The sequence below is a fragment of the Leptosomus discolor genome, chromosome 7 (genome assembly GCF_034619465.1).
Source record: "Leptosomus discolor isolate bLepDis1 chromosome 7, bLepDis1.hap2, whole genome shotgun sequence".
NCBI classification, from domain to species: domain Eukaryota; kingdom Metazoa; phylum Chordata; class Aves; order Leptosomiformes; family Leptosomidae; genus Leptosomus; species Leptosomus discolor.
In genome coordinates, this window is record NC_141397.1 from 20052231 (window position 1) to 20077458 (window position 25228).

General features: G+C 36.9%; 1 protein-coding gene across 1 annotated transcript in view; it reads left to right on the forward strand.

Annotated features, from left to right (window-relative positions):
- The window catches only part of ANO10 (anoctamin 10), an 83916-nt gene that overhangs the window by 8254 nt on the left and 50434 nt on the right, over nt 1-25228 (forward strand). The window contains exons 6-10 of the mRNA XM_086468128.1: nt 1838-1893; nt 3443-3517; nt 4523-4705; nt 7649-7840; nt 10268-10396. Of these exons, the coding sequence (XP_086324254.1) occupies nt 1838-1893; nt 3443-3517; nt 4523-4705; nt 7649-7840; nt 10268-10396 (635 nt within the window). The remainder of the gene's footprint in view (nt 1-1837; nt 1894-3442; nt 3518-4522; nt 4706-7648; nt 7841-10267; nt 10397-25228) is intronic.

Genomic DNA, 25228 nt, shown 5'->3' on the forward strand with positions numbered 1-25228 from the left:
GCACCAGCTAAGTGTCATATGAGAGTGTTTGTGTATGCCATATATATATAACAAAGACTGGGATTTCACATTCCTATCAAAACATTTTCCTCTGGGCACTCTCAGAAGAGGAGGAATGTTATAATAGATTGCCTCTTTTTTTTTTTTTCCTTGTGTATTTGACTGACTTAACAGATTGGGCCTTATGTTTTGTAACCTAACGTAAGGATAGTGAAATGTTAGTCTTTATTTTGAATTTTAGCACTTCTACAGGTATGTGCAGTCACTGTCAGACAAAGTTAATAGATGAAGCTAATTGGGAGTTAACTGATTTGTGTAGCTCAATATGGCATACATTTACAGGACAGAATCCAGGTTACTAAGGCTGGAGATGCAGAAGATTAATCTAAGAAAGATTAAGCAAAAGGGAGATTGATGCAGAAGGCAGGATAAAAAGAGGTGTTGAAGTAGGGATTGGTTGTGCATGCCAAAATGATTTACCTAGCAAATTCCAAGTTTGACAGCAGCAATAGTAAAAGCAAGCAGTTTCTTGGTTAGTTTATGACTGTTCAAGGATTTTATTATTTAAATAATGACTTTTAAATTCATATCGACTGATTTGTTTCAATTTTTTCACTATACTGCAAGAAAAAAACCTTTACACAAAATGCCCAGTTGTGTTGGTCAGGTAGACTAAAACGTTTTTAACAGGTAACCCAAATTTTTTTGTTTTGAAGGTGATCTTTCGTATTCAGCAGCAACAGTATTTGAGTAACTCACTACACTGACAGCTTGTGCCTTTTCTGTGCTATCCAATGTGTTTATGCTGCCATGCTCTGAATAGGATGAAGAGCTCATCTGGCTCTCCCACCTCCCCTCCCACCTGGCATATTTTCAGCTAGTATCTGACTTAAACAGCTAAACCGAGCAAGCATAGGAAGCATTCTGGAGTATTTTTAAGCACGCTTCTCACACCCTTTTATCATGAGAACTGATCATTTAGTGAAAGCTAAAAGTAAAAATTGCATTCAGTCACTTGAGTGCCTCTTCCTGGTGTTAGGCCCAGCTTCACGCTTCTGTCAGAGTAGAACTCTGCTGTTTTGTCCTGAGCAAGGTCTGTAGGTGGTGGTGTCTCCTTTCAGCCTTGTTGACACAGCTCATGCTAGTGAGCTGCCTTCTCAGTTACTGCTTAGCCAGGGCTTTAAAGGTACAATCTGACAAAATAGCAAAATGAAATGGGAAATCCTCTCTTCACTTTCCTTTACTCCCCGCTAGTAACCAGCCTTCCTCAAACATCAGCTTCTGACAGTTTATCTTGAATGAGCTGAAAATCTTCATTTTAGTAAAGCATCTGTTGAACTTGATGTACTTGTCTTGCTTTAGAGCTTAGGGTCTGATCTAAATTCGTTGGAGATTAGTGGGAATAGTTCTGTGAGCATTTACTGGTTTTGAACCAATTCTGTAACTGTTATTTTTCATAATGTGTTACAGTTAGTTTTGCATTTGTTTTCAGCCAAAAAAAAAATCAATAACTAGGTACTTTATTGTTATAAAAGAGTGCTTCTGAGAAAGAAAGATGTAAAAGGAAGAACCTTTGCAGAAGAAAAAATAACAGAGTTGTAGCCAAAAATATGTTTGTCATTATTGTGCGTTGGATTAGCTTCATAGATTAAGTGAGGTACTGGTACAGTATAAATTCTCTTTCCCATAAAGTGTTGGAGGAATGATTCCCCATAAACTAATAGCTCAATAATTTTTAGGTGGAGGAAAAATGTCTGTTTACTCTTTGTAGAGCAATGTCTAGAATATGGTACGTGCTTTTGCTGTTTACTAATCAATAATTTTGTTGGTATTTTAGAAAATCATAGGCTGGAATCTTCATATCAGAATCATTTAATTCTGAAGGTTTTAGTGGTAAGTATGTAATATAAGCAGCTTTTAAGATTATTTAAAAAGAGAATGTCATGTGTTTTCCTATAATTACCTCACTGAGCTACAGTTTTGTTCAAGGCCAAATACTAGTACAAATATCAGAGTAAACAGGATTTCTGTTGTGGTTGCAGTAATTGCTAGACTGTTTTAGATGCCTCTTTTTATAGCGGAGAGTAGGGGTTTTATTTGTATTGATTTATTCTTTCATTAGGATTCTGTACATGTAAATTTTTCTGTTAATTGATGTGGTCCTGTCTTCAACTGCAACTATTCCTTTCACTTTTTGCAAGACTTTTTGGCAAACTGTGTTTTAAAAAGTTCATGTATTACCTTTGACCTGTACTAACATTCAGACAACCAGTCAGAGGCTGGAGATACATGTCCATCAATCTGCTCCTGTGCAGTTTGTAGTATATACTGATCTATCTACTTGGTGGCTCTGAACAAGTAGTTTGTGTGTGAGTATGTATGTTTGGTTGCTCTTTTAGGTGTTTAGATGAAACACTGATTCTAAGGAACTGTACTGTAAATCTTGAATTCCCATATAAGATGTTCAGTAAAAGCGGTTGTAAAGATTGGCTGATTCTGAGACTTAATCTTCTTGTTTTTATTTTGAAAAGATTAAGTCTCTTCCAGAGTTCCTTTTCTTTTTCCTCAGGATGCTTTTTTTTTTTTTTTTTTTTAATCTGCTTGTTATCCTTCTGTTACTGGTAACCTCTAGAGCTAAAACTCTTGTACATATCATTTATAGCTTTGTCTCTGCCTTTCTCAAAAAATAACACCATCTCTTTTTCCCCGTAGGAAACTTATATAAAATAATTAAAAAATATATGAAATGTCAAATGTAAGTCACCCCCCAGTTCTCACTTTTACCCTATGAGTGGCGCTCTGCACTCCAAATGTTATCTGTGTTGTCCATGAGCTCCAGAAAAGGAGCCCCAGCACTGATAGCAACTAGGAAATTTCAGAGCTTGGATTATGATTTTTTTTCAGGTACAATACTCGATTATGTCTCATTTTAAAGTAGGGAGTATTTCTCTTGGTCGTAAAACCTCTTGAAGTGATTAAACATGAAGCGCAACTAACATATTGAGGAACAGTTGTACATAATGAGAGAGATATCATCCAACACGTATATTTTGATAAAGTGTTTCTTTGGAAAAAAAAAAGTCGTTACCCTAAATTAAGATCAATACATCCCTTTTATTGTGTTATCTATGGGGAAACTGCCAAAAGATGAAAGTCAAGTAGAAGATGATGTGTTTTTAGTGTCCACATTTCATAAATGAATTGTAGTTCTCTTTGTATACTGTGCTTTAGGAAAGCATGAAGCTTGCCAAATGAAAATCTGAATATGACCAATATTGAAAATGAGGTTTTTCTGACCCAAGTTTTGAAAATGGTAAAGAAAATTTTAAAGAACAGTTTACATTTACATGGAAGCTATTTAGTCAAGGTAACCATTAAGTTAGACGATATTCTGCATTTGAACTTTTGCTTGAGTACTAATAACAAATATTTTTATTTGCAGTTCAACTTCTTAAATTGTTTTGCATCTCTCTTCTACATTGCCTTTGTGCTCTTTGATATGAAGCTTTTGAGGCAGGTGAGTTGCAAGAAAATCTTAAGATTGTTGATGAATTAGGAAAATAAAGGATTGATTGAAACAGGATTTTAGTTTTTAATTATTTTTCTAAAATATTAACTTGACAATGAATATATTTCGTATATATTTTCTTAGAAATCCAGCTTCCATATTTCAGTTCCTCTAGCGCAGCTGCAGAATCATAAGGGTGGAGCAGTTCTTTCCCTTCATATAAATGAGGAGCTGTTTTCAAATAAATTGATTATTCCTTCAGACAGATGAGGCTGGAGAATTTTCATTTCCTTCTTCTTTCCTTTTATGTTAGAAAATGGTTTTCTCTGCAGTGCTCTTAATGAGAGATTTTGAGGATAGGAGCGTGATTAAGTTACGACTACAGTGAGGAGCTGAGAATAAAAGCAAAAAAAATTTGTAGTTGATATTTTATATCAGCTTTCTGCTGTTAACATCTTTTGCACTCAAATTGATGAAAATCAGGTATAAGGAAAGTATTTTTGCTCTAAATACAGTGAACAAAACAAGAACTTCAACTCAAGATCTCTATTCCTCTAAAGAGATCTTCAGCAAAACACTTGACATATCTATACCAGACATGACATTTGTGATATTTCCTGTACTTTAAGGTAAAAAGCAAGAAGAAAAAAAAAATAGGAAAAAGTTCATTGCTTAGCTCTCTAATTGGTGTTGGCATATGTTAAGCATGTATCTTTACCCTTCATTGGACTTTGTGTAATGTCTCTAAGATACATGCAGATCCACCAAATATTTAGACATCTAACTCCTATTTTGTCCTTTCCAGCACTCAGCAAAGAATGGGAACTAGAGCACCTATACTTTCCATATGCTATCGCTAGTTTTGTTAGGCTGGCCTTCTTTTGCCGTAGTATAACAACTTAATGTCACTAGACTGCACAGAATTGGAAATGATCATAGGTTTATCACAGTTCTATTCATTATTGTTTTTCTTTTTTCCCTTTTTTTTTTTTTTTTTTTTTTTTGAAACTGAAGAGCTTGGCCACTTTGCTGATAACTTCACAGATCCTTAACCAGTTTGCAGAATCCTTGCTTCCTTACTGGCTCCAAAAGAGACATAAGAGGAGGATGAAGAAACGCATGAGTTCCCTGAAGACAGATACAGACCTGTCATTAGTCGAACAAGTCAACCTGGAGAAAGAAATGGGCACCTATTTTGTACGTTTTACTACTGTTGAAGAGTGAAAAGTTTTCCAGGTTGTAGTTGACAGAGACATCAGCCAGTGCAACCTAAAATATTTCTGGCTGTCTGGCCTGGCAGATTATTTCCAGCTTTATTGATTTTGTTGGTGGTGTTCATACAGCTATATGGTACACTGGGTCAAGAAACTGATAGAGTGCAGGATCCCCATTACAGCAGAATGAAGGGGTAGGAATGAACAGCTGAATCTGGAGCTATTTAACCCTGTAGCACTGAAAGAAGTATTTGTGTAGCATCTCCAAGGGTAGCTTGGAGGCTACCAGGATGATAGCCTGGCATAGGGAAGGGGGAGGCTGTTTCTGTTATGTTTGGTTTTGCAGTGATACTAGTTTAAACTGTCAATTAAACTATAGCCTGAGAGAATGTGCTCGTGTCTGGGTGGGGCCAGAAATGGAGAGGGCAGAAGAGACCAAGTCTTAAAACCAGTATTACTGCCAGAAGCTCTTGAAGTGACAGCTTTGGCATTTGCTGTCTAGTTCCATTCCTGACCACCTCCTGCCCAGTACAATTTTTAATTGTATTTAACAGACTTCATCCAATTAATTACTTGCAGTTCTAAAGGAATGGACCAAGTAGACATCAGTGTGTATGTTAAGGCCTTACAGACTGGTTGACAACTTGCTGATCAGATGCTGCAAGCATGGTCATGAGAGTCTTAATACTGTATGATTTATACTTTTACTGAATAAGAATTACATGTAGATGGTGTACCCTTTATATGAAAGGTAGAGAATAGCAGTACGAAATTTGATATTAGTACTATGTCAGATTCTTCTCTTCCTGCATAAAGTGCCATGAAATGGGAAGAGGAAAAAGAAATGCTACTTTTGCGATTGAAAAACTGTACAATTGTTAATACTTGCATTCCTCCGGGAAGGTTGGTTTCCCACGTTTTATGTGGAGGGAGATGGATTTAGAGAGCATGTCTACCTTACAATGGAGGACACGGGCGAAATGCCCGAGTTAGTGTCTGAACTGGTAAATCAGCACAGTCCAGCACTGTGCCTGCACATAAGCCAGCACAGCTCTAAAAGCTGTGTATTGGCATCGGGCATTGATACACCTGACCAAATAAGCTCTGCCTCTTATACCTGAGCTGACTTCTGAGTCTCAGCTGGCACGTACAAAGCCAGCGTGGTGTCTTTCAGTCATGTTGCCCTGTGCTTCTTGTGCAGAGCTGGATCAAATGTATCTGCGCCTGTTGTACTGTTCTGCCCTGAATAATGTTCCATGGGGACCCCGTGGGTCAATTGTAGAGTTAGAAGGTGTCCGCTGCTAGCCTCAGCTTCAGTTCAAGGTACTGTGCACTCAAGGCCTTGATTTTATTTTCAGTCTAAAGATTTTAATTGTGCTGTACTTCTAAACAAACAGCATTAGACCGCTGATTTGTTTGCAAGCAGTGAGCTGTTGGCAGATAAGAGTATTTCTAAAATTAAATCTGTCACAAGGGGGAAGCATTTGACTATGTTTAGTAACTGAGGAGTTTAGCAGGAGTCTTGACAGAATTCTGTGTTTCAGGCTTTCGTTTTTCCTTCCTTCAATTACTCTTTAATGTTGAGCTCTCTGGTTTTTGTTTGTCCTCTTTCTCTCTCACTTTTCAGATCTTCAGCCCTTAACCTGCTTTAAGATGTAAAAAAATCCTGCAATATTTTTTTTTTTTTTTAGTTCTGTTTCTCTCCTCTAGTTCATTTGCTCCTTGAATTTCTTTGTTGATTCTGTTCCCTTGATGCTATAGTTCTTGTGCTGCTCTTGTGGCTGACAATGGCACACTTTGAAATGTCTTTGACATTGTATCAGACTCCTGTTTTCCTGCATGTAGTGTCATAAATTGAGTAGGAGAAAAAGAAATACTCCTTTTTTTGTCATACTCCAGTGTTCTAAAAGTCAATAGTTACTGGGCAAGGAAATGAGAAGAAAGGTGTGAGGAAGGAGTGGGAGTACTGTGCAGTAACCAGAAAGAGGAGCACAAAGAAAAGCATCGCTCCCTGTCTGCAACAGTTGTCTGAGAAAGTGATAGACATGATTGCCACTCCGGTGAGTGATCCTGCACAGGTGTCCTTAAGGAAGACCTTACTAATGAAAATGAAATAATAAAGACTTGACAGTAACTGAGATTATTACAGGAACCACATAAAATTGGTTTTGGCTCCATTCATCAGATACATGGTTCATTCACTTGTAATTGCTGCAATCATAGAAAACGATTATTAATACTATAAAGCTAGTATTCAAATCAGCATTTAAGTACCCACATTCTTGGTTTAAAGATCAGGTGATAGATGTGTTGCACATTTGCCAAAATAGGGCATTTTCTTTGCGCTAATTGTTCCTTTCAGATGTCAGTGCTTCATGCTATCATTTCAGCCTTCAAGTGGGCCACTAATTCTGACTTACCTGTTTTGAAATAAGCAGACGTACCAGAAGAGAGTTGCCTATCTACCAGCCCGCCTTCTGGTTAGGTCTTTCATGGACACTCTGAAATACTAGGACTTGTCTTGTCACAATGCTCTTAGGAGAATGTTCTGCCAGTTTAAATGCGTGGTGGTGTTTTCCTGTCCCCCAGTATTTGTTCTGTGACTGTTTCACTGAGATAGTCAGGAACTTGAATGGGATGAATGTGCTTATACAGTTACTTCATGTACTAAGGGTAAGAAGTGTGACTGTTGCAGAAAATACATATTAGGCAAAAGGGAATACCTTGACCTCCGCTTATTAAGAGGTTTTAAGTAATTGAATAATTCCAAATTAACTAGGTGATTTGTTGTTGTTGTTTTCTATCACCAGTCATTCCCAAACAGCTAACTTGGGATGAGGAAAATGTGTTGATTGTTGATTCTGTATTTCTTCATATTATTTTTTTTTCGGTGGGTTGAATTTCTTATTTTTGCTCTGCTTTTCAGGGTACTTTTGATGATTACCTGGAGTTATTCTTACAGTTTGGCTATGTGAGTCTTTTCTCATGCGTTTATCCACTGGCAGCTGTCTTTGCAGTGTTAAACAACATCACTGAGATATATTCTGATGCCTTAAAAATGTGTAGAGTTTACAAGCGTCCATTTGCAGAACCCACAGCAAATATTGGTGTTTGGCAGGTAATTTTTGTCCTTTTCTATTAATTTCTTTTAAAAGAGGTTTCAACAAATTTGTATAAGCTGTGTGTTTGACCCCTCAGCCAAACTTAAAGTTTAGTAGGTACTTTGTTCTCTTCAGTGCCTTAGGATAGTATCTCTCCAACTGTATAGCCAAGTGATTTTTTTGGTAGAGTTTTTGCCCACGTGTCTTTCAGTTGCCTTTGAAAAGAAAACAAATCCTTCCTTTAGTCCTTGTATACGTATGCACTGTACTCCAGTTACAACTGCAACAAAGCAAAGCTGCCAGGGACTGCCTGGTACTCTTTACAGCCAACATGTTTTAGAAATGGTAACATCTGATGCAATCTCAGAAACGAGCTCAGCGAGGGTTTCAGAAAAAATGAAGAATGATAGGCGAGTGCTTGGATTCCTAAGCCATGCTTGACTGTGTGCCCTTGTGATGATTGGTACTCAAGCTGACTAATTTTGAAATAACCTGGATCTGTGAGCAGGGGCTGGACCTTTCTGCACAGCCTGAATAAACAATTTCATGCTAGCAATACTGGGTTAAGGATTTTCTGTCCTCAGTTGTTTGCCCATGCTAGCATGCTAGCACCAGCTAGTTTGCAGCCTGCTGAGTACACTGCATCAGTGAACTGGTTCTGACTGAAAATAACCTTGTAAAACTCCTCCAAACCCAGAGATTTTTCTGAAAAGAAAGGGGGCTATTAAGGCTGTATTGTTCTGTAATAGCAGTGGCCTGATAAAGAGTGTGAAGTAGGTTGGAGGAAGTTTCTAGGGGATGATCTATAAATATATAATGAAATGAGAGTTTTATTTAACAACTTTTCTAATGATACGTAATAAAGACAAAGGGCACAATAAACTAGTGGGTTGTTTAATTTGGAGGGGTTGTAAATGTTGGTACCAAGTGAAACAAATGGGAGGTGAGAAATAAAGTTGGGAAACCTCAAATGAAAAAAAAGAACCCCAAACAACACATGCAAACCAAGTATTCTGAGCAAGCTCATTAGACATGAACATAGGTATTAATGAAGTGGACTTACAGGAGAAGTCTTTTAATACTAAGTCATTAAAATGTGTAAACTATAATCTGATTGTGTTTTAACTTGTGGTGCATTTTCTCAGTCCCAATCTATTCTACCAACATCTTGATGGCATAGCTGCATTGACCAGTGCTGTGACCACCAGATGAATGAGAGACTGGTTCTGTCCCAAGTGTAGCTGCAGGTCTATTAGTAGCATTTCGTTTTGCTAGAATAATTTAGTTGAATCTAGGGAGCAGGCTGGAAAACTTAACACTAATGGTATAGTCATGTGGGGTTTTTTTTTTTTTTATAGTGTAGGTTTTTAACTAGTAGAAGAAATGCATTTGCTTTGTGAATTAACTAAGTTGATAAGTCATTATTTTTATCTGTTTCATGTGGGAAGTTAGAGCATTGGCTGAAAGGTTTCTGTTAAAGGAATACTGGAATTATTTTATCAGGTGAGCTGAGTCACCAGCTTGTGGTCAAGGAGAAGGTTACTTCTGCCAATTCATTGTGACAATTGCTACAATTCAATGTCAGTATTTCTCATTCCAGATAGGAACTTGGACTTAGTAACTGTTATATTTCAAAAGTAATTGTCATGCTGTAGTAATGTTTTCACACATTTTGTGAGAGCTCTGTAGGCAAGAGCTTCTTAGATTTGTGCAGTTCCATGTGTTTAAATGTAAATCTTTCTTTCAACAAACTTCATCTTGTATAACTGGCTGTGATTTTAAAAAAGGCGTTCTGAACCATCCTTACATTTCCTTTTAAACATTCAGACAAAACGTCCAAAACCACAGTGTTTGGACTATTAATTCCTCTAGGAATTTTGCATTTTTTCCTTTATCCTGAAAGAAATTTATGTTTGGGAGTACAACTGTAGGGGGGTGCGTACTCCTTTATGCATTCGGGTTATGAGTCATGAAGATACCACGGATAAGGTTGCTCTCCTCTCCATTTTTTTACTTTAGTGTTATTCCAAAATTTCCAGGTTACCTACATCTAGAATGTTAGTGGTCTCTGAATAACTTCTGAACATCTTTACGGTGCTATGGAATTGTGGAAGAATATTGTTTAACTTCTTCACAGCAAACACGCATACATGCACATAGAGAAATCAAGTTAGAGAAAATTTCAGGGTTGACAGGTGGTCTTTGTGGTTTTGCAAACCTTATTGTAGTCTTGTCCTTGCCTGTTCTTAAAGCTGATGAATTCTGGACTGCTTGCCAAGCAAGTCTTATGTTGTAGAATTCAAAAGATGAAAGTAAATAAAAAAGTTTAAATACTGGATCTTCTGAGGATTTGACGAAGAGAGAGGTATTGTCCAGAGCAATTTGGGGACTGGTAAATTAGAGATAATGGTCATAACTATAAATATATTTGTGTTTTATTTCAGCTGGCTTTTGAAACTATGAGTGTAATATCAGTTGTTACTAATTGCATACTGATTGGAATGTCTCCACAAGTGAATGCCCTTTTCCCAGACTCGAAAACGGACCTTATTCTGACTGTGGCATTAGTAGAGGTGAGTCTGCCTTCAAACCTGGCATGTGCTTTAGTAGCGAATAGCATGAAGAGGTCCGTTCCAACCCCTAACATTCTGTGATTCTGTGAACAACAGTGGAAATGATACCAGGAAGTAGACTCTCCCCTGCTCCTTATATTAAAAGGAGACAAAGGTTTCCCCATCAAAGAAGTCATGCTTTTTGGTTTCTTTCTTTTCTGTATATTCATGTACCGTGAACGTTGTTGTCATACTTTTCTGTACATTCCCAAGATACCATGTATTTGTTTCATGTATTTCAAGAATTTATAGTGCTATTTCAAGAAACAAAATAACTACATTTTTGTGAACTGCTTATTTCTCTACTTGGTTTGTGACTCCAGCATGTCTTATAAAGACCTCCTATATAATCTTTATGGATGTTTCCTGTAAGGCTTATCTGAAACAAGTATGTAAGATGACTATAAATACTAGTGATTGTAACAGCATTTGGGTTTCATCATTTCCTAATTCTATGTAGTGAATGCTTGAGTGTCACTCCTTTTCAGACAAGGAGGGATGACTATGGACATTTCATCTAATAACTGAGATCATAGGACTTTGCCTTTATGTATCTTTTTTACAGAGCTTTCTTGTATTGCATTGCCTTGACTTTCATCATTATGCTATTTTAGCTTTTAGGAACCGGATTACTTTTCTTGTGGCAAAAAGTCTGGGTTGTCTATGTGGTGTTGTTAAACTGCAGTGCCTTACAGGGGTGTAGCAGGAGCACGTAATTCTTCATTGTTGTTTTTACAGGTGTTAAGTGTTATGCAATGAATTATGAGCTTGCTTGGAGTTTTATTTTCCAAGCCTTAAGGTTTGCAGAGTTAACTCTAAATATGAATCATGTCAACTGGTTTACTGAAGTTCGAGTCTACAGACAGCCTGATGTATTCTTCTATTATGTGTGCGTGAACATTTGCGTTAACTTCAGTGATGTGTTTTAATATGAACCCGATTTGGCAATTTAAATGTAATGCTATAGTTCATTACTGGACAACATATCCAGAGAGTTCATATTATGCAAATTGTATGACTGAAAGTAAACAGTCATGTAAACAGATTTATGGCACCTTAAAGAGATGGGGCTATTTTTGCATTTCTTCCTGAGTATTTATTCCCATTTTATCTGTTTTAATGTGAAGCTGGCTATGAGGTCTCTACCAAGACCTCTGTTTCTTGGTAGGCTGCAAGAGGATACCAGTATTTTTCTCTCTAAATTTAAATTCTGCTTACATGCAGTCCTTTAGGTGACAGGAATTGCAGCATGGTAATTAGGTAGCTCTTTGAATTCCTTTTTAACAGTGTGTCTCAAATTATCTATAAATGCTGTGGAAAGGGAAATTAAGAAAACAAAGGGAAGAAAGTTTGAAGAGAAAAGGTAAATTAGTACTGAGGGGAGGAAAGGTAAAAGTGTTGTCTTATACTGAGAAGCAACCTTGGCGAAGACCACCAATCTGTAATTAACTGTGTTGTACGAAGGGACTGATGGAGGATAATGCTGGATGAGCCAGAAGAGAGGAAAGGCAACCATTTGGTTAAAGAAAAGTCAAGTTTTCTCTTATTGTTTCTCTTATTGTTCTACTTAGTAAAAAATATAAGAACAACTCGTAATTGTCAGAAAAGGTGTATTTAAAACATAGTTTTAATCACAAGTATCCAGTATGCTTGATACTTTTAGGTGTGCTGGTTTGATGTTGTTCGGTATTTTTGGCTGCTTTTGTGTTATTACAAACTATTTATTGTCTGAGAAAGCACAAAGACAAAACCAATATGATTCTTAGAGTACTTTTCTGCAGCATAACAAGCCATGTGACTTTTGGAATGTTGTTGGTTATAAACAATTTCAAAACTGTTCAATGTGAAATTTGAATCTTTTGCAGTCTCCTGAGGACCAGTCTTTCAGAACATGTTAAACAATATTTAACTTTATGGGTGGGGGTTCGGTTCGGTTTGGTTTGATGTTTTTTAGAGTCAGAGAATACCTCAGGTTAGAGTCTTGCAAGAAGTCTCGTAACACAGATTATGAAGTTTGTGAGGTCCAAAAGAATTCTTCAAAGTGAAACACGTTTCGTATTTAAATTTTATTTTTTAAAAACGGTATGAAAATGAACCCAACAAACATGATTCTCACTTCTGTTGAAGACTGTTTCCATTGTGTTGACAGCTGAACATGTTTTCAGTTACAGAAATGATGTTTTTTATCAGCAGTTATGTTGTACATGTTTCAGGTTAAAATGCTGATTACAAAAGTAGAAAGAAGGGAGAATTACTAGATGCTGTGGGACTATGAACAGCAGTATGTATTTATGGCAGCTTAAAGAGTTGGAGCTGTTTTTGCAGTTGCTTCCTAGGTGTTTTCCCGTCTTGTCTGTTACGCTGGCAGTTTTATCTGGTGCACGATGAATCACATTATGGAATTGATCTGGGAGAAGCTGTCTGACCCAGTTCACTGGTGGAAGGGAATAGGGCAGAAGCAACCGTGTGTGGAAGACACAGCAGTGCTGTAGGTTTATGCTGGATTAAATTTGTGGGACTTCTGCACCACTGAATCTTTCTCCTGTATTACTTCATCTATAGGAAGATCCCCTAAACTATGAGAGAAGCACAATTCTCATGTATTGGCAGTATTCCCATGCACCTTTACTATATTAATGATTAAACTGTGCATTTCAGTTGTAAAGAAAAATTCAGGCACAGAATATGTCCCATTAAGCCTCTAGGACAAACCTGGTACATCTAAATTACATCAATGTCAAGGTAGGAAAAAATTCTGTTGGATGTGTCGGGGTGTTGATAGAAAAGCATTTTAGATCACCTAGTAGAGATTCAGAAACACATGATACAGGTGAATTATTTTACTTTCTGGTGTTTGGTGCAGGTGAAGATGAGAATTTTATGGTGTTTTTATGCTATTTTCACAGCAGCTTGGCAGGCAGGAACACAAGGAATTTCTTTTGGTAGGCTATGTATGCTTTCACGTGTTCAATTGATGGAGTAACCTACTTAAATCTTAGCTGTTATTATATATTTTTGTCATGCTTAAGTAGTTGAGACTATATATGCTTGATGCAAAGCTAAACAGAAAAAGCACTGTTCTTACCAAAGCCGACCATAGATATTAACAATATCCTGATTTTTTTCCAAAAAATGTTAGTGCTTTTTAATAATGCTGCTACTAATAAAATGGAAACATGTTTGTATGGCAACATTTGACATCATTCAGTACAGATGTAATGAAGAATCGTGTGATATTCTTGTAAGCATTCTGTACCCAGCCCCTACAGATTTATGCAAAATAATTTCTCTTTCATTAACAACACTAACTCTACTGCTGTCTACACTTTTGGTGGAAATACGTGTTGTATTAGCAAAGTAAATGCTAATTAAATAGAATAAAATGTTAGGGATTTCATAATAAATAGTGTTAAGCATTAAATTAATAACATTTAATAATAATTTTAAAGTATTAGACCAATGATTTTTATTTTGAAACAGTTGACCTGTTTTCATCAATCCAACATCTGCTTCCATGGTACCGTGGTTTGAACCAGGAGCAGAATCATGAAACTCCCCTCTTTTACTTACAGATGAATGCTGAGTGCAGCAAGTGCAGTTCCCAAACAAAAAGTAGGTGAACGTCCTTAAAGCAGGAAACAATAAGCCCTTATTAACTTAATTTTAAAAGTGTTATATCTCATAGTGTGTTTAGTTCTTCAGGGTTTGCCATAGACACATACTTCTGGAATGAACCACAGGTGTAAAGTGGGACATTCCAAGCAAGCATCTGTGCTTGCATGAAGCTGTTCCTAATCACCTCTCACTTATTACTCTGATTTGATGGGGGGTGGGGGGAAAAAAGGAAATTACTTTGAAGAAATTTGGTGAATAGTTGGGGGAGTGGGTTAAAACAAGGTGTAACCTTAATTCTGCAGTGCTTTTTTATTTTTCCTTGAAAATTGTTGACAAAGAGTTTTGTTCCTGATGACTATTTCTTTTTCTTTTTAATGTAGACTCTCATAAATTCAAAGAATGCTAATTAAATCGGTTTCAGGACTACTTGGGAAGTTGAGACCAAGAAATCTGTTGTATGTACAACTCTTAGTAGTGATTTTTAATTTTTTTTTTAAAGTACATTGGTAGGGGTGTTTTGAAGCATTGGCTGTAAAATACAGCTTAACGTGAATATACCCTCATCTCCAAAAGTAACTTGAGTATCCATCACTCAAATTGATGGAAAGCTTTTATGCAGAGGTACGCTTAGCCTGGACGTTTTGCATCACGTCGAGGCATTTGGGGATTAGCTTGGAAATACTAAATCATAACGGGGGGCCTTCTTGATAGCTATAGTATAAAATCTGAACTTACAGTCTGCAAATATGCTTTTGGGAAGAATGTAATCAGCTCTGGTATAGATGAAAATGAGGACCTTAGCGTAAGGACAGAACTAGCATATTTGTAGTAAACATGGCTTAATAAACAATTGGGCTATGTGGATTTGATTTCTTGGAGGCCTCATAAGGATTTGAGATGGATCTTCATGAGCTTCATAAGAAAAAAAAATATTTAAAAGTCAGTTCTGTAAGTGGTATGGAGTGGCATAAGGGAAGTAACCCTTTCTTAAGATTTGTATTTTCTGGATGAGGAGGAGCTGACAGTCCATTTATCAAAGGCTGGAAAGCAGGAGTCGTAGCGTGTTAATAAAGCTGAAAAGTTAGTGGTGTTATGTTTAGAAGTGTTAGCTGATCCAACATCAAAGTGGCTGCCTGGTACATCTGCTTTTCTCTGTATTTCCATTTTATTAAGCGTATTTCTTCATCAAAGGCTTCCTGATGTACAGTAGAAGCTCTTTGAGTTTCTGTTGAGCATTCTAGTGTAATGGCCCCAAGACTCAGTCAGCTCAGCAGTAAACTTGACAGTTGTTTCTGAAATGATGTGCCAAAGAACCTGGGAAACACTACCAGAATCAAGCAGTTTGGATTCTGGTAGATGAGAAGGTGTATCTATCATCTGGTTCTAGGCATCATCATACTTTGCTTTCTAGATAAACTTGGAAATTAGTAAGCATTGCATCCTCAGTGCAGTTGAAGGCCTTTTGAGTCCACTCCTGAGCAAAAGCAATTTTAGTAGCTTGTTATGTCAAAATTAAAGCCTATTCCCTTTATTTCCTTTTAAAAAAAAGATCATTAAGTGTTTTGCAGCAGATTTCAGTGCTCTCTGCTTTTTCCTGATAAACCTGTTTGGTTTTTTTTTTTATTATTTTTTAAGAAATAGTATTAGTTGGCCTGTTTCTTAGCAGAAACGTATGTGACTCCATTCCAGCAGGGTGGAAGCGAGGCATGGTTCTGCATGTGTGGAACAAACAGCTTTATTCATGTAGAGTTTGGGATTTAGCAGATACACAAAATATACTTACATATTGGCCAACTTTACATAGCAAAGAACTGGAAAAAAAATGCAGAGAAGACCCTAATGGAGTTATAACAGACTTTGCAAAGTTGAAGCAAAGCAGCTGTGCATAAAGCTGTTTTTTGCTAAATTATTTCTGTGTTTGTGACAGGTACTAATTTAAAATACAATAGCTGCAAAGTTTCACATACAGAATCAGAGAGTAGTATAGGTTGGAAGAGACCTCTGGAGACTTTGTCCAACCTTCTGCTGAAAGCAGGACCCTAGATCAGGTCATCCGTGTCCTTGTCAAGCTAAGCTAAGATTGAATACTTCCAATGAGGGAAAGTCTGCCACTTCTTTAGGCAACCTATTCCATTGTTTAGTTTTTCTCATGGCAAAGAATGCTTTTTTTCTTATGGCAAGAAAAAATGTCACTGAAGTAACTTGTGGCTCACGGCCTCTTGTCCTTTCACTGTGCATCCTTCTGAGGAGGGCACCTCTGTCTTCTCAAAAGCTACCCGTTAGGCATTGAAAAACCGTGATTAGATCCTCCCCACCTTCCTAAGCGTTCTCTTTTCTAAGTGGAGCAAAAAATGTTCCCTCAACCTTTCTTCAGTTTTCAGGTTCTTCAACCCTGTAGTCCTGGTGGCTGATCAACAGGCCCCTCCAAGTTTTCAATGTCTGTTTTCCAAGTTGCCAGTTGCTACTTTTAAAGAAACAAGAAGTGCTTTTGATGTGGGCTTATCCCCTTGCATCCTTCTCTAGTTTCAGTGTGTATTCTTTCTTTATCTTCAATCTATTTGCTCTTTAATCGGAGAAAATAATTTCTGGGAGCAGTTGTACAACTCGTGACTTTCTTGCTGCTGACATTTTTTTGGCAACAGTCTCCAGGTATCTGTCTTTCCATGTGCTAATTGTTTTCTGTGGCAGTATGTTTTTTCCATACTGATATGCATACTTACATGCGTGCATATATACTACGTGAGGGTGTTTCGTTTATAACCAGAGTAGTTTGTCAGTTTTCAGGTGTAAATATGAGGAGTAGTCTTTACTGGTAAATATTTGATGTGTGGTTTAAATTTCTGTGTAATGGTTAATTGTATAGGAAAAAACAATCTATCATTTAGCTATGATGAGTAGGTACTAATTAGGAAGTTATACATAAGGCTCTTTCTGAAATGTTTTATGATAAGTTACAAACAAACCTTGCTGACAGGTTTACAGTTCCTTTTTAAGAAAATGCTTAGCAAGCTTATTCATCAGGTATTTTAGTTTACTGAAACAGATATCCTAGCCAAGACCTGTCTGTGCTTGCACTAGTGACAAAATAGGAAAATACAGAGAAACAAATGGAAAAATGCATTTTATGTAAATTGTGTAATTATTTGGTTCGTTGATGTATACATACATAAAATAATTCTGCAACATTACTAATTCTGAATGTTAAAAAAGGTTAATCCAAGCCACTGGTGATTTCAATTAACATAGTTTCTGTTCAAGAATACCTCTACCTCAGCTGCAAACATATATGTAGTATGTATCCATCTTACATAAGAAATCGTATCTGAAAGGCCTCCTTTAAAAATCTGATGTGTATGTTTTAACTTTTAATATGGTACAAAATAGTAATTTGATTTTTATTTTCTATGCTAGACAGGTAAGCCACTGCAGCTTGGTTTATTGCTAGATTTGCAATTGTGAGCCATAAAAATAATTTGATGTTTTAGTTTCAAGCTGAAACCTTGGCAAAAATTACCGGAAGATGCAGAATAGCATTGTTATAACGCTTAGTGGAGGATTCTAAAAGTTACTGCAGTATAGACTCAACAAAGTTTACTGATTCTTTAGTGTTTGACGATATTTTAAGACTAAAAATGAACTCAAATTTCTGTGCATTTTATACACATTGTACTTTGCAGAAGATTCTTGAAAATGTAGACTTAGTTTGAATATAAAGCTACGAAATATTTTAGAGAAGTTACTCTTCTGAGTAACAGGGAACACATTGTACTCAGGATTTCTTTCTCACCTCAGTGGAGAGTTTTAACCTTTCATGTCGGTGGAGGTTTTATGGATTTGTCTGTATAAAATTTTATAAAGGCTTGCTGCTGAACCTGACTCCTGGGACCATATCATCGAGGTTAAAAATAAATAATTTTGCTGGTTGTACATTAATATGGATTATGTTTATTTCTAGAAAAAAAATTATCACAGATCTTTTTATTGCTATCTGCTGGTTCTTTTGAGATATTAATTCTGATTTAGTGTAGATTTTTGATCGCTCTGAATAGTAAAGATTGATAGCAAAAGCTTGTCAGAATGAAAACAAACATTAAAGAATTCAAAGAACTAAGTGTTTGTAGCTGCTGGTTGTATTCCTTAGCTTTCTGCTAGTATAGAAATGAAAATGCATATTAACATCTATCTACTCGTAAATAGTCCAATGGCTTTTTGAAAGTCTCAGGATTTAAAACGGTATTTGTGCATTTTCCTATGTGAGTGTCAATTTAATTTGTTCCTCCTTGTCTTCTGTTCTTCTCTCAAACCCTTCCTTTTTCAGATTGTTTGCTATGTTGGAAGCTGAAAAATAGTCACACAGATGAGTGGAATGTGCTGTTCAAACCATGTACAAACACTGAAGTGTGTTAAATATGTCGGTATGTGTATAATGTGTAGGACAGCAAGAAACCCCTGTATTGCATCAGGTTTTTCAACCCTGCTAAGTCAAATGTATTGATATATTTTACTATTGCGTCTTCCTCAACTGGAGCATTGTATTTTACAGTAATCTTCATTCCTCACTTTAGGGTGATACAATTAGGAATGTGACTTTTATGTTTAAATAAATACATGTCTTGGCTGTAAAGGTCAGACTTGGTATATGAAATACAGCTTTGAAAATGTAGGCTTAGTTTGAATATAAAGCTGTGAAATATTTTAGAGAAGTTACTCGTCTGAGTAACAGGGGAACAGATTGTTCTCGGGGTTTTTTTTCTCACCTCGGTGGAGAGTTTTAACCTTTCAGATGGGGGGAGGATTTATGGATTTGTCTTGATCCAATTGAAAGAGGAGTATATACAAAGGAATGACTGAGCTAGGTCAGATCATGCATCTCTAGGCCAGAATCCTTTCTGCAGCAGAGGCCAAGGAAAGAGTATAGCCAACTATGTAGGCATGCTTCCTCAAAATGAATTCCCAGGATCTGGTGATTTGTGGTGTAAAACTTTTTAAGGATCTGTCTCATTACGGAAAATGAGCTGGCCAAAGCTGGGTATGAAAGCGTGCAATGCATTTATACAACGACACATCCACTTTTTCAAAAGAACTTGAATTACTTTATAGTAAAAAGCTAGTTCAGTGACCAATTTTAATATACTCTTAGTTTAATAAGTAGTTTTTGTGTGTATTGGTTCTACCCTGGATTTCTCTAGCTTTTCTCTGCTCTTTTTTGAGTTGTCTTTTCTGTATAAGAAGGACTTTTAATTCTAAATTGGATACTGCCAGTGTAGGTGTGACACTTAGTGGAGGTTAAGAAGTTGGTGGCACAAGAAGCTCTCTCACTGGGAAAGAAAACCTGGGAGGTGTCTTAGAAGAAGCAATGATAGCAAATTGCTGTCAGCCCGGTGGTGGTAGGAACAGGGAGCTACAAAGGTATTGGGTGCTAGTTAGCTGGAAGACCTGAACTTTCAGGAAGGATCACAGCAACACTTTAGCTCGTGCTGAGGATCCCTTTAGTAAGAAGCAGAAATGGTTGTGTCTTCTGGGATTGTGCCATTCCTCATGCGTTTAACATTATCTGGTAGATACTGCTGTGTTTTTAACCTTGTGTATGCTAGGAAGGTTGAATGGAGGAGATACCTTAGGAATTCTTCCTGGAAGAGAGCATATTCCTTAACCATGCTCATAAGTGCTTCAGAAGTGTCAACCTGGAAAAACTGCAGGAGAACACTCAGTAAGAATATTTTTTCTGTTCCTTCTGTGATTATACAAGGCTGCCAAAATGACAAAACTTCAAAAGGGGATATGAATATAGAACAGATCTTTGGAGACAATTATAAGACATTTTAAAGAACTTTGTAAGAATCAGACTTTCAGATCTCTTTAAAACCCACTTAGTTTAGTATTTCCCACAAAGAAGTTTCCTTTAATGTATAAATACAGTATTTCCAGCTCAAGCCCGAAGAGCATGTACAGCTTCCTTGCTGGCATTTGGAAGTTGAACAGCCAGACAAAAGCCAAGTTAGTACCTGTTAATATTACTTGTTTATTCTCTGCTTGATTAAGACTAATAATTGTTTAATGACAAGATAGAGTATGAACGTGCAAAGCCTCCTGGCTTCACAGCCATTCCAAGGTTGGCTTAGCATTTCATGGAACTGAATTTTTTTGTTTTGTAAATAACATATTACTTTATTCAGTTAAATTATTTGAATAACTTTCTGCAAATGTGATATCTGTAGCTGCCAGCACAGACTGAATTAATGGCATTTCCTAGAGAATAGGTAGAGCCATAGGATTCGGATACCATATTTCCATATGCCTGTGATGCAGTTTGCAATAGCGTTTCTTTGTATCATTAGAAGCCTTCCTTCTCAGGTCTGTGATGTTCTTCTCATCTCCAAAGTTTTATTTAACTACTTTGTCTAAGGTGGTATGCTTTGGTTGGTTGGTTTGGTTGGTTGGTTTTTAAACTGTATGTAGCATTGGAGGATAAATCCAGTTCAGCATTTGCGTCCTCAGATGATTGAGAGTGGAAATGAGTGGCTCTGAGAAGATAAAGGTGTCCAAAGGTAGAAAATACGGGATTTGCAGCTGCAGTTGGAAAAAAGATGAACAGGAGATCAGTAAACCTGTCTCTAGATAGCAGGAGAAAGCCAGTCATATGTGTGGTGGAGCCTCTATATTGTTGATTAGATATAAACATCTCTCTTCAGAGCACACCTTAATGATGTAATATTGTTGCTTGCATGTTTTCCCGTTATAAAATAGCAGAACTTGCTTTTCTTTTATTAAATTTTCTTTGCAATAACTTCTAACACTCTGTTTTGGAATGTTAAGCCTTCTGGATCGACTTTTGTGTTCATGTTGTTGACTTTTGCATACCTACTCAGTATTGTAAGTGTAATTAGTCATTTATTGGAAACTTGCAGCATAAGTTCTACAGTGTCTTATTTAAAAATGAGCTAAATTTGTTGCTATAGTTTTTCCCCTCCTGACCCTCTTTAGAAAAAGTTCCAAAGCATCATTTGTTTTTTAAAATCTGGGTTTATATAAAAAATTTTCCTTTGTTTTTTGTTTGCTTGCTGTGTTTTGTTAAGTGCTGAGAATCACAGGGCACACTTAACTGAAAACTGGTTTTAGAACTCAGATTATGCAAGAAAATGTAGTACTGGACTGAAAGGCTGTAGTGCAGAGTTAATTTTTTTTTTTAATAGTATCTCTGAAAAAGTTTTATGAAACACAGGCTGAAGATGGTCATGAGTCATGCTGTAAAGTAAATGTCAAAAGAAATGGGGCTTAATTACTTCTTTTTTGCACTGAATTTTAATCTTACACTGGAAGGAAGTGTCAGTCCAGAATTTCACTCTTCTGATCAGAAGAAATTAGTGGAATGATGTGTAATTTTCAAAGGGATTTTTCATTAACTGTGGCGGTGTGCAAGCTGCCTGGTGTGCTGCTGCTTTCTATTCTAATACCTTGAACAGTCCTTTTGAAGTCATGGGAGATTTCTAATGCGTGCCTATAATCGGCTAAATCTCTACAATGAATAATACAAAGGAGATACAGTTAGAAGCTGCTGAGAATTCATAAACCATAATGTGTTTGATCAAGGTTAGTTTTAGTCAGAGGATTTGTTGTAAGATAAAAAGTAAGTGTGTGTGTGTGCGCATGGTGTAGGGATTACAGGTAAATCAATATCAAATACAAGGGTATCTTTTATTAAACTTTAAATATAGAGTTTGTGATACTTGAGTTTATCCTCATCTCAGTGTATTTTTTTAGGAGTTTATAACAATTGCAAATTCTGAGTGAAACTTGTTTTAAAATCCAGTGAAATGGGGATAAACAGTTTATTAAAGGAAATGCTTAACTTTTTACTGTTATAGCTTTGCAAATAAAGGTATTGAATTCAAGTATTCCTCCCCATGGAGACAGCAGGTTGAAAAGTGACACTGGTTTCTTTATGTTAATAGGTTCGTCAGTTGGTCTTCCCTAAACTTGGATGATCCTGTCACAGCCAGATAAAACTGACTGTGGATATGTCAGAAGGAATCAGTGGTTCTGCGTTTTTAGGACTTCCAGTTTGCGTTAGTTTAGTGTGTGTCTTGAAGGCCATGTGTAGCACAAAAAGTAACTGCTGATTTCCTAGGTAGTATTGAGACTGCAGTTCTTTGACAACTGCGTGGTCTTTGTATCAGTGTGACTGGAATTGCAAGTTCTGAATTTGCTGAGTATAGGTAGAGCCTTCTACCATTTTGTTTTTCTGTTTTTATAAATCTTTCAAGTTGCTCAGGCTTTCCAATCAACCAGGTGCTGTGATGGTTACACTAAGACCGTAACTACCTGGAGAAGTTAACAGTAACAGTGACTGAAGAAGAAATGTTAGCGGTGCTAATATCATATGGATGTTCTGTTATAATATTACATTGATTTTATTCTTATATAAATCTTTAAAATGAGAGGTTCTAAATCCACTGAGGTTTTTAGTCTGTTTTCAGTGTCTCCTCCCCTCCCTCCCTCACTCCCTAAGTCTTTCTGAAGGTGGAGTGAATAACAGTAATGGCAGCTTGCTTGTCTCTTCTTCCCGCCTCCCCCCCACCTTGTAGATTAAACTTTGAGATCTGTAGTTACACAGTTTAAATACAAAATAATTCGTACAGCAACAGATCAAAAGCTGTACATTGTAAAAATGTCTTCTGAAGTGTAAGAGTACATACAGCTATATGGCGTGTATCTCAAATTTTAGCTGGGGAAGCTATATGCAAGAATTGCATTTCTAATAGAAGCACTGAACAAAAAGGGTGAGGGAATCCATCTTCCTTTGCAATGTCACATTGTATTAATAACTACAGCTGTGCCTTGCTTTGCTCAGCTTCCCTCTGAAGACTTCTGAGCTGCAGAGATATCGCAAGCGATAGGAGCATAATCTTAGAAGCCATAAAAAGAGACAGATGCTGCTTTTGATCCTACGAAGTAATTGTGGCTAATATAGAGGAAGTTGTACTGTGGCTTCTTTTTTAAGTTTGGGAGCAGACTTACAACTTTGCTGACTATTTCGAACAAAAGAAGACTCCTGTCTTGTCATTTTCTGTTAGTGCATTGCCTAGAGATACTGCCTTAGTACGATAATACTGATGCATTTCTGCTCGTGCAAACATGTTCTTATGCATGTGTCTACATTTTATAACATACAGTGATAGCTTAGGGGTGTTTTTTGGCAAAAAGTCAAGACTTAAAGATAAATTTGTGTTGATTCTTTGTACATACTACCATCTATAGCTATAAACTGTCCTTTTGTCATGTTTCACTTTCTAATGTGCTATATATTGCAGAATTATAGCTACATATGGAAAAGAAGTGTTGAAACTGTGGACAGCCTGAGAGGGCTACCTAGTGTTGGGGTGTCTACCTCAGGCAAAGCTTGACTTTGTCAGGATGGGACTCAAATGTGCATCGTTCTCCCTCTGCTATCCTGGTTGTTCTCCCTCTGCTATCCCTCTGTCTGTACTAATTTTGATCAGGAAAAAACATGGATGGCTGTTTGAAAGTGGAGGAGCTGGAGTACAGTGTAACAGCTGCCCCAGTCTGGCTGATTGGGGAATGAAGATGCAAAGTGTTTTGTTGACCTTGCCCTTAAGTTTAGATTATCTAAGTCTTCTCTCCCTGCTCTGAACCAGGATCATGTAATCTTGACTAGCCCCAGGAGATGTGAAGTTCCTGGAATGTGGGTTTTCAGCCTTCCAGGGTAACCTGCTCATGAACTTTGTATTTCTATTCTGTATAAAGTTAGAAGGCTTTTAACCAAAATCACCCAAGTGCAGGTTAAGCTGACTGCTACTTGTAGTACAGAAAAGTGATTGGTCACTGTTCCCTTCATGATGGTTTTCCAACTGCTATGATGTTCCTGTCTTCTATTTTCTAAACGGCATGAACTTAGATCGTTCAACTCTTCTTCATAGGTCAATTATTTCAAAATACTTCGTTTTGTTCTTAGCAGGACTGTCTCTACTTTTAAAATGGTGTACCTGGAACGAGATAGAAGTGCATAAGTTTTACTACTTCTGAGAACAAAAAAAAAAAATCGGATACATGCTATGTTATATGTGATGCTCTTTTTAGCATGTCAAAAGGTTTTTTGTTTTTTTTTTTTTTCTGCAATAACTTTGTACTGAGTATTTCTTTTTTTTCTGAATAGATGGTATACATCTTACAATGCGTAGCTGTTTGGCTTTGCTGAATCTCATCCATTAGGACTATTTTTTTCAGTTTTTCAGGATTGCTAAGTTCTAATCCTGCTCTTCAGAGTGCATGGATTTCTCCTTACTTGATATCATATGCACAGTTCTTAAGCAGACTTTCCTGTTTAATCACCAAAATTGTTAATGAAACTATTAAACTAGGGTCTGATCTACCACAGGTCTTTGTAGGCCCCACAGGATAGTCCTTCCAGCTTGGCAGTTGCTAACAATTACTGTTGGAGGGCTTTTCCAGTCAGTTGTGTGCTTCCCTCGTCAGTTACTTTGAGTGTTTTGAGTGACACAACTACTATAAAACTTGTCAGAGTAGTTAAATTTACTTCCGTTGTTGCGTCTGAATCACGTTTGAGGTTATATGCATTTCTGCACAATGGTTGCATTTGTTGAATGGCCTTGCAAGGAATTTCAGAAATATACATTGATTTTTAGAAATTAGTTTCTAACTATCAAACAAATTATAACAAAATAAGTCACTCATCCTCTGCCACTGTTCTCTGAATCATAATCAATTACTGTTATATCAAGACATGGGCATGTCTGTGTTAAAACATGTGCATGATAAACAAAAATCACAGAGAAAAGGTTTGCGTAGGCCAAAAAGTTAATTTCTTTTCATGTTGATAGTTTTGTTGGAACTTGCATTTCCAAAGTTCTTGATTTTAAATTCTACCTGACAGGCTGCAGCTTTGTTCTGGTGAGAAAAGATAGGGGTTTATTCTGTGAGCTGATGGCGTGCGGTTTTCTGTGCTTGCCAGAAAGAAAGTCTGAGGTGTTCTAGGGTAAGCAGTGTTTTGTGGAAGGTGATTAATGACCTCTTCCAGCACAGTCTCCTCATTATAACAGCATGTGAGATTGCAAATACGCCAAGGTACTGTCAGTCAGCTCTTGAGTCATTAAAAATACAGTGAAAGCTCTGATCTGGCCAAACAACAGATAATTCTGT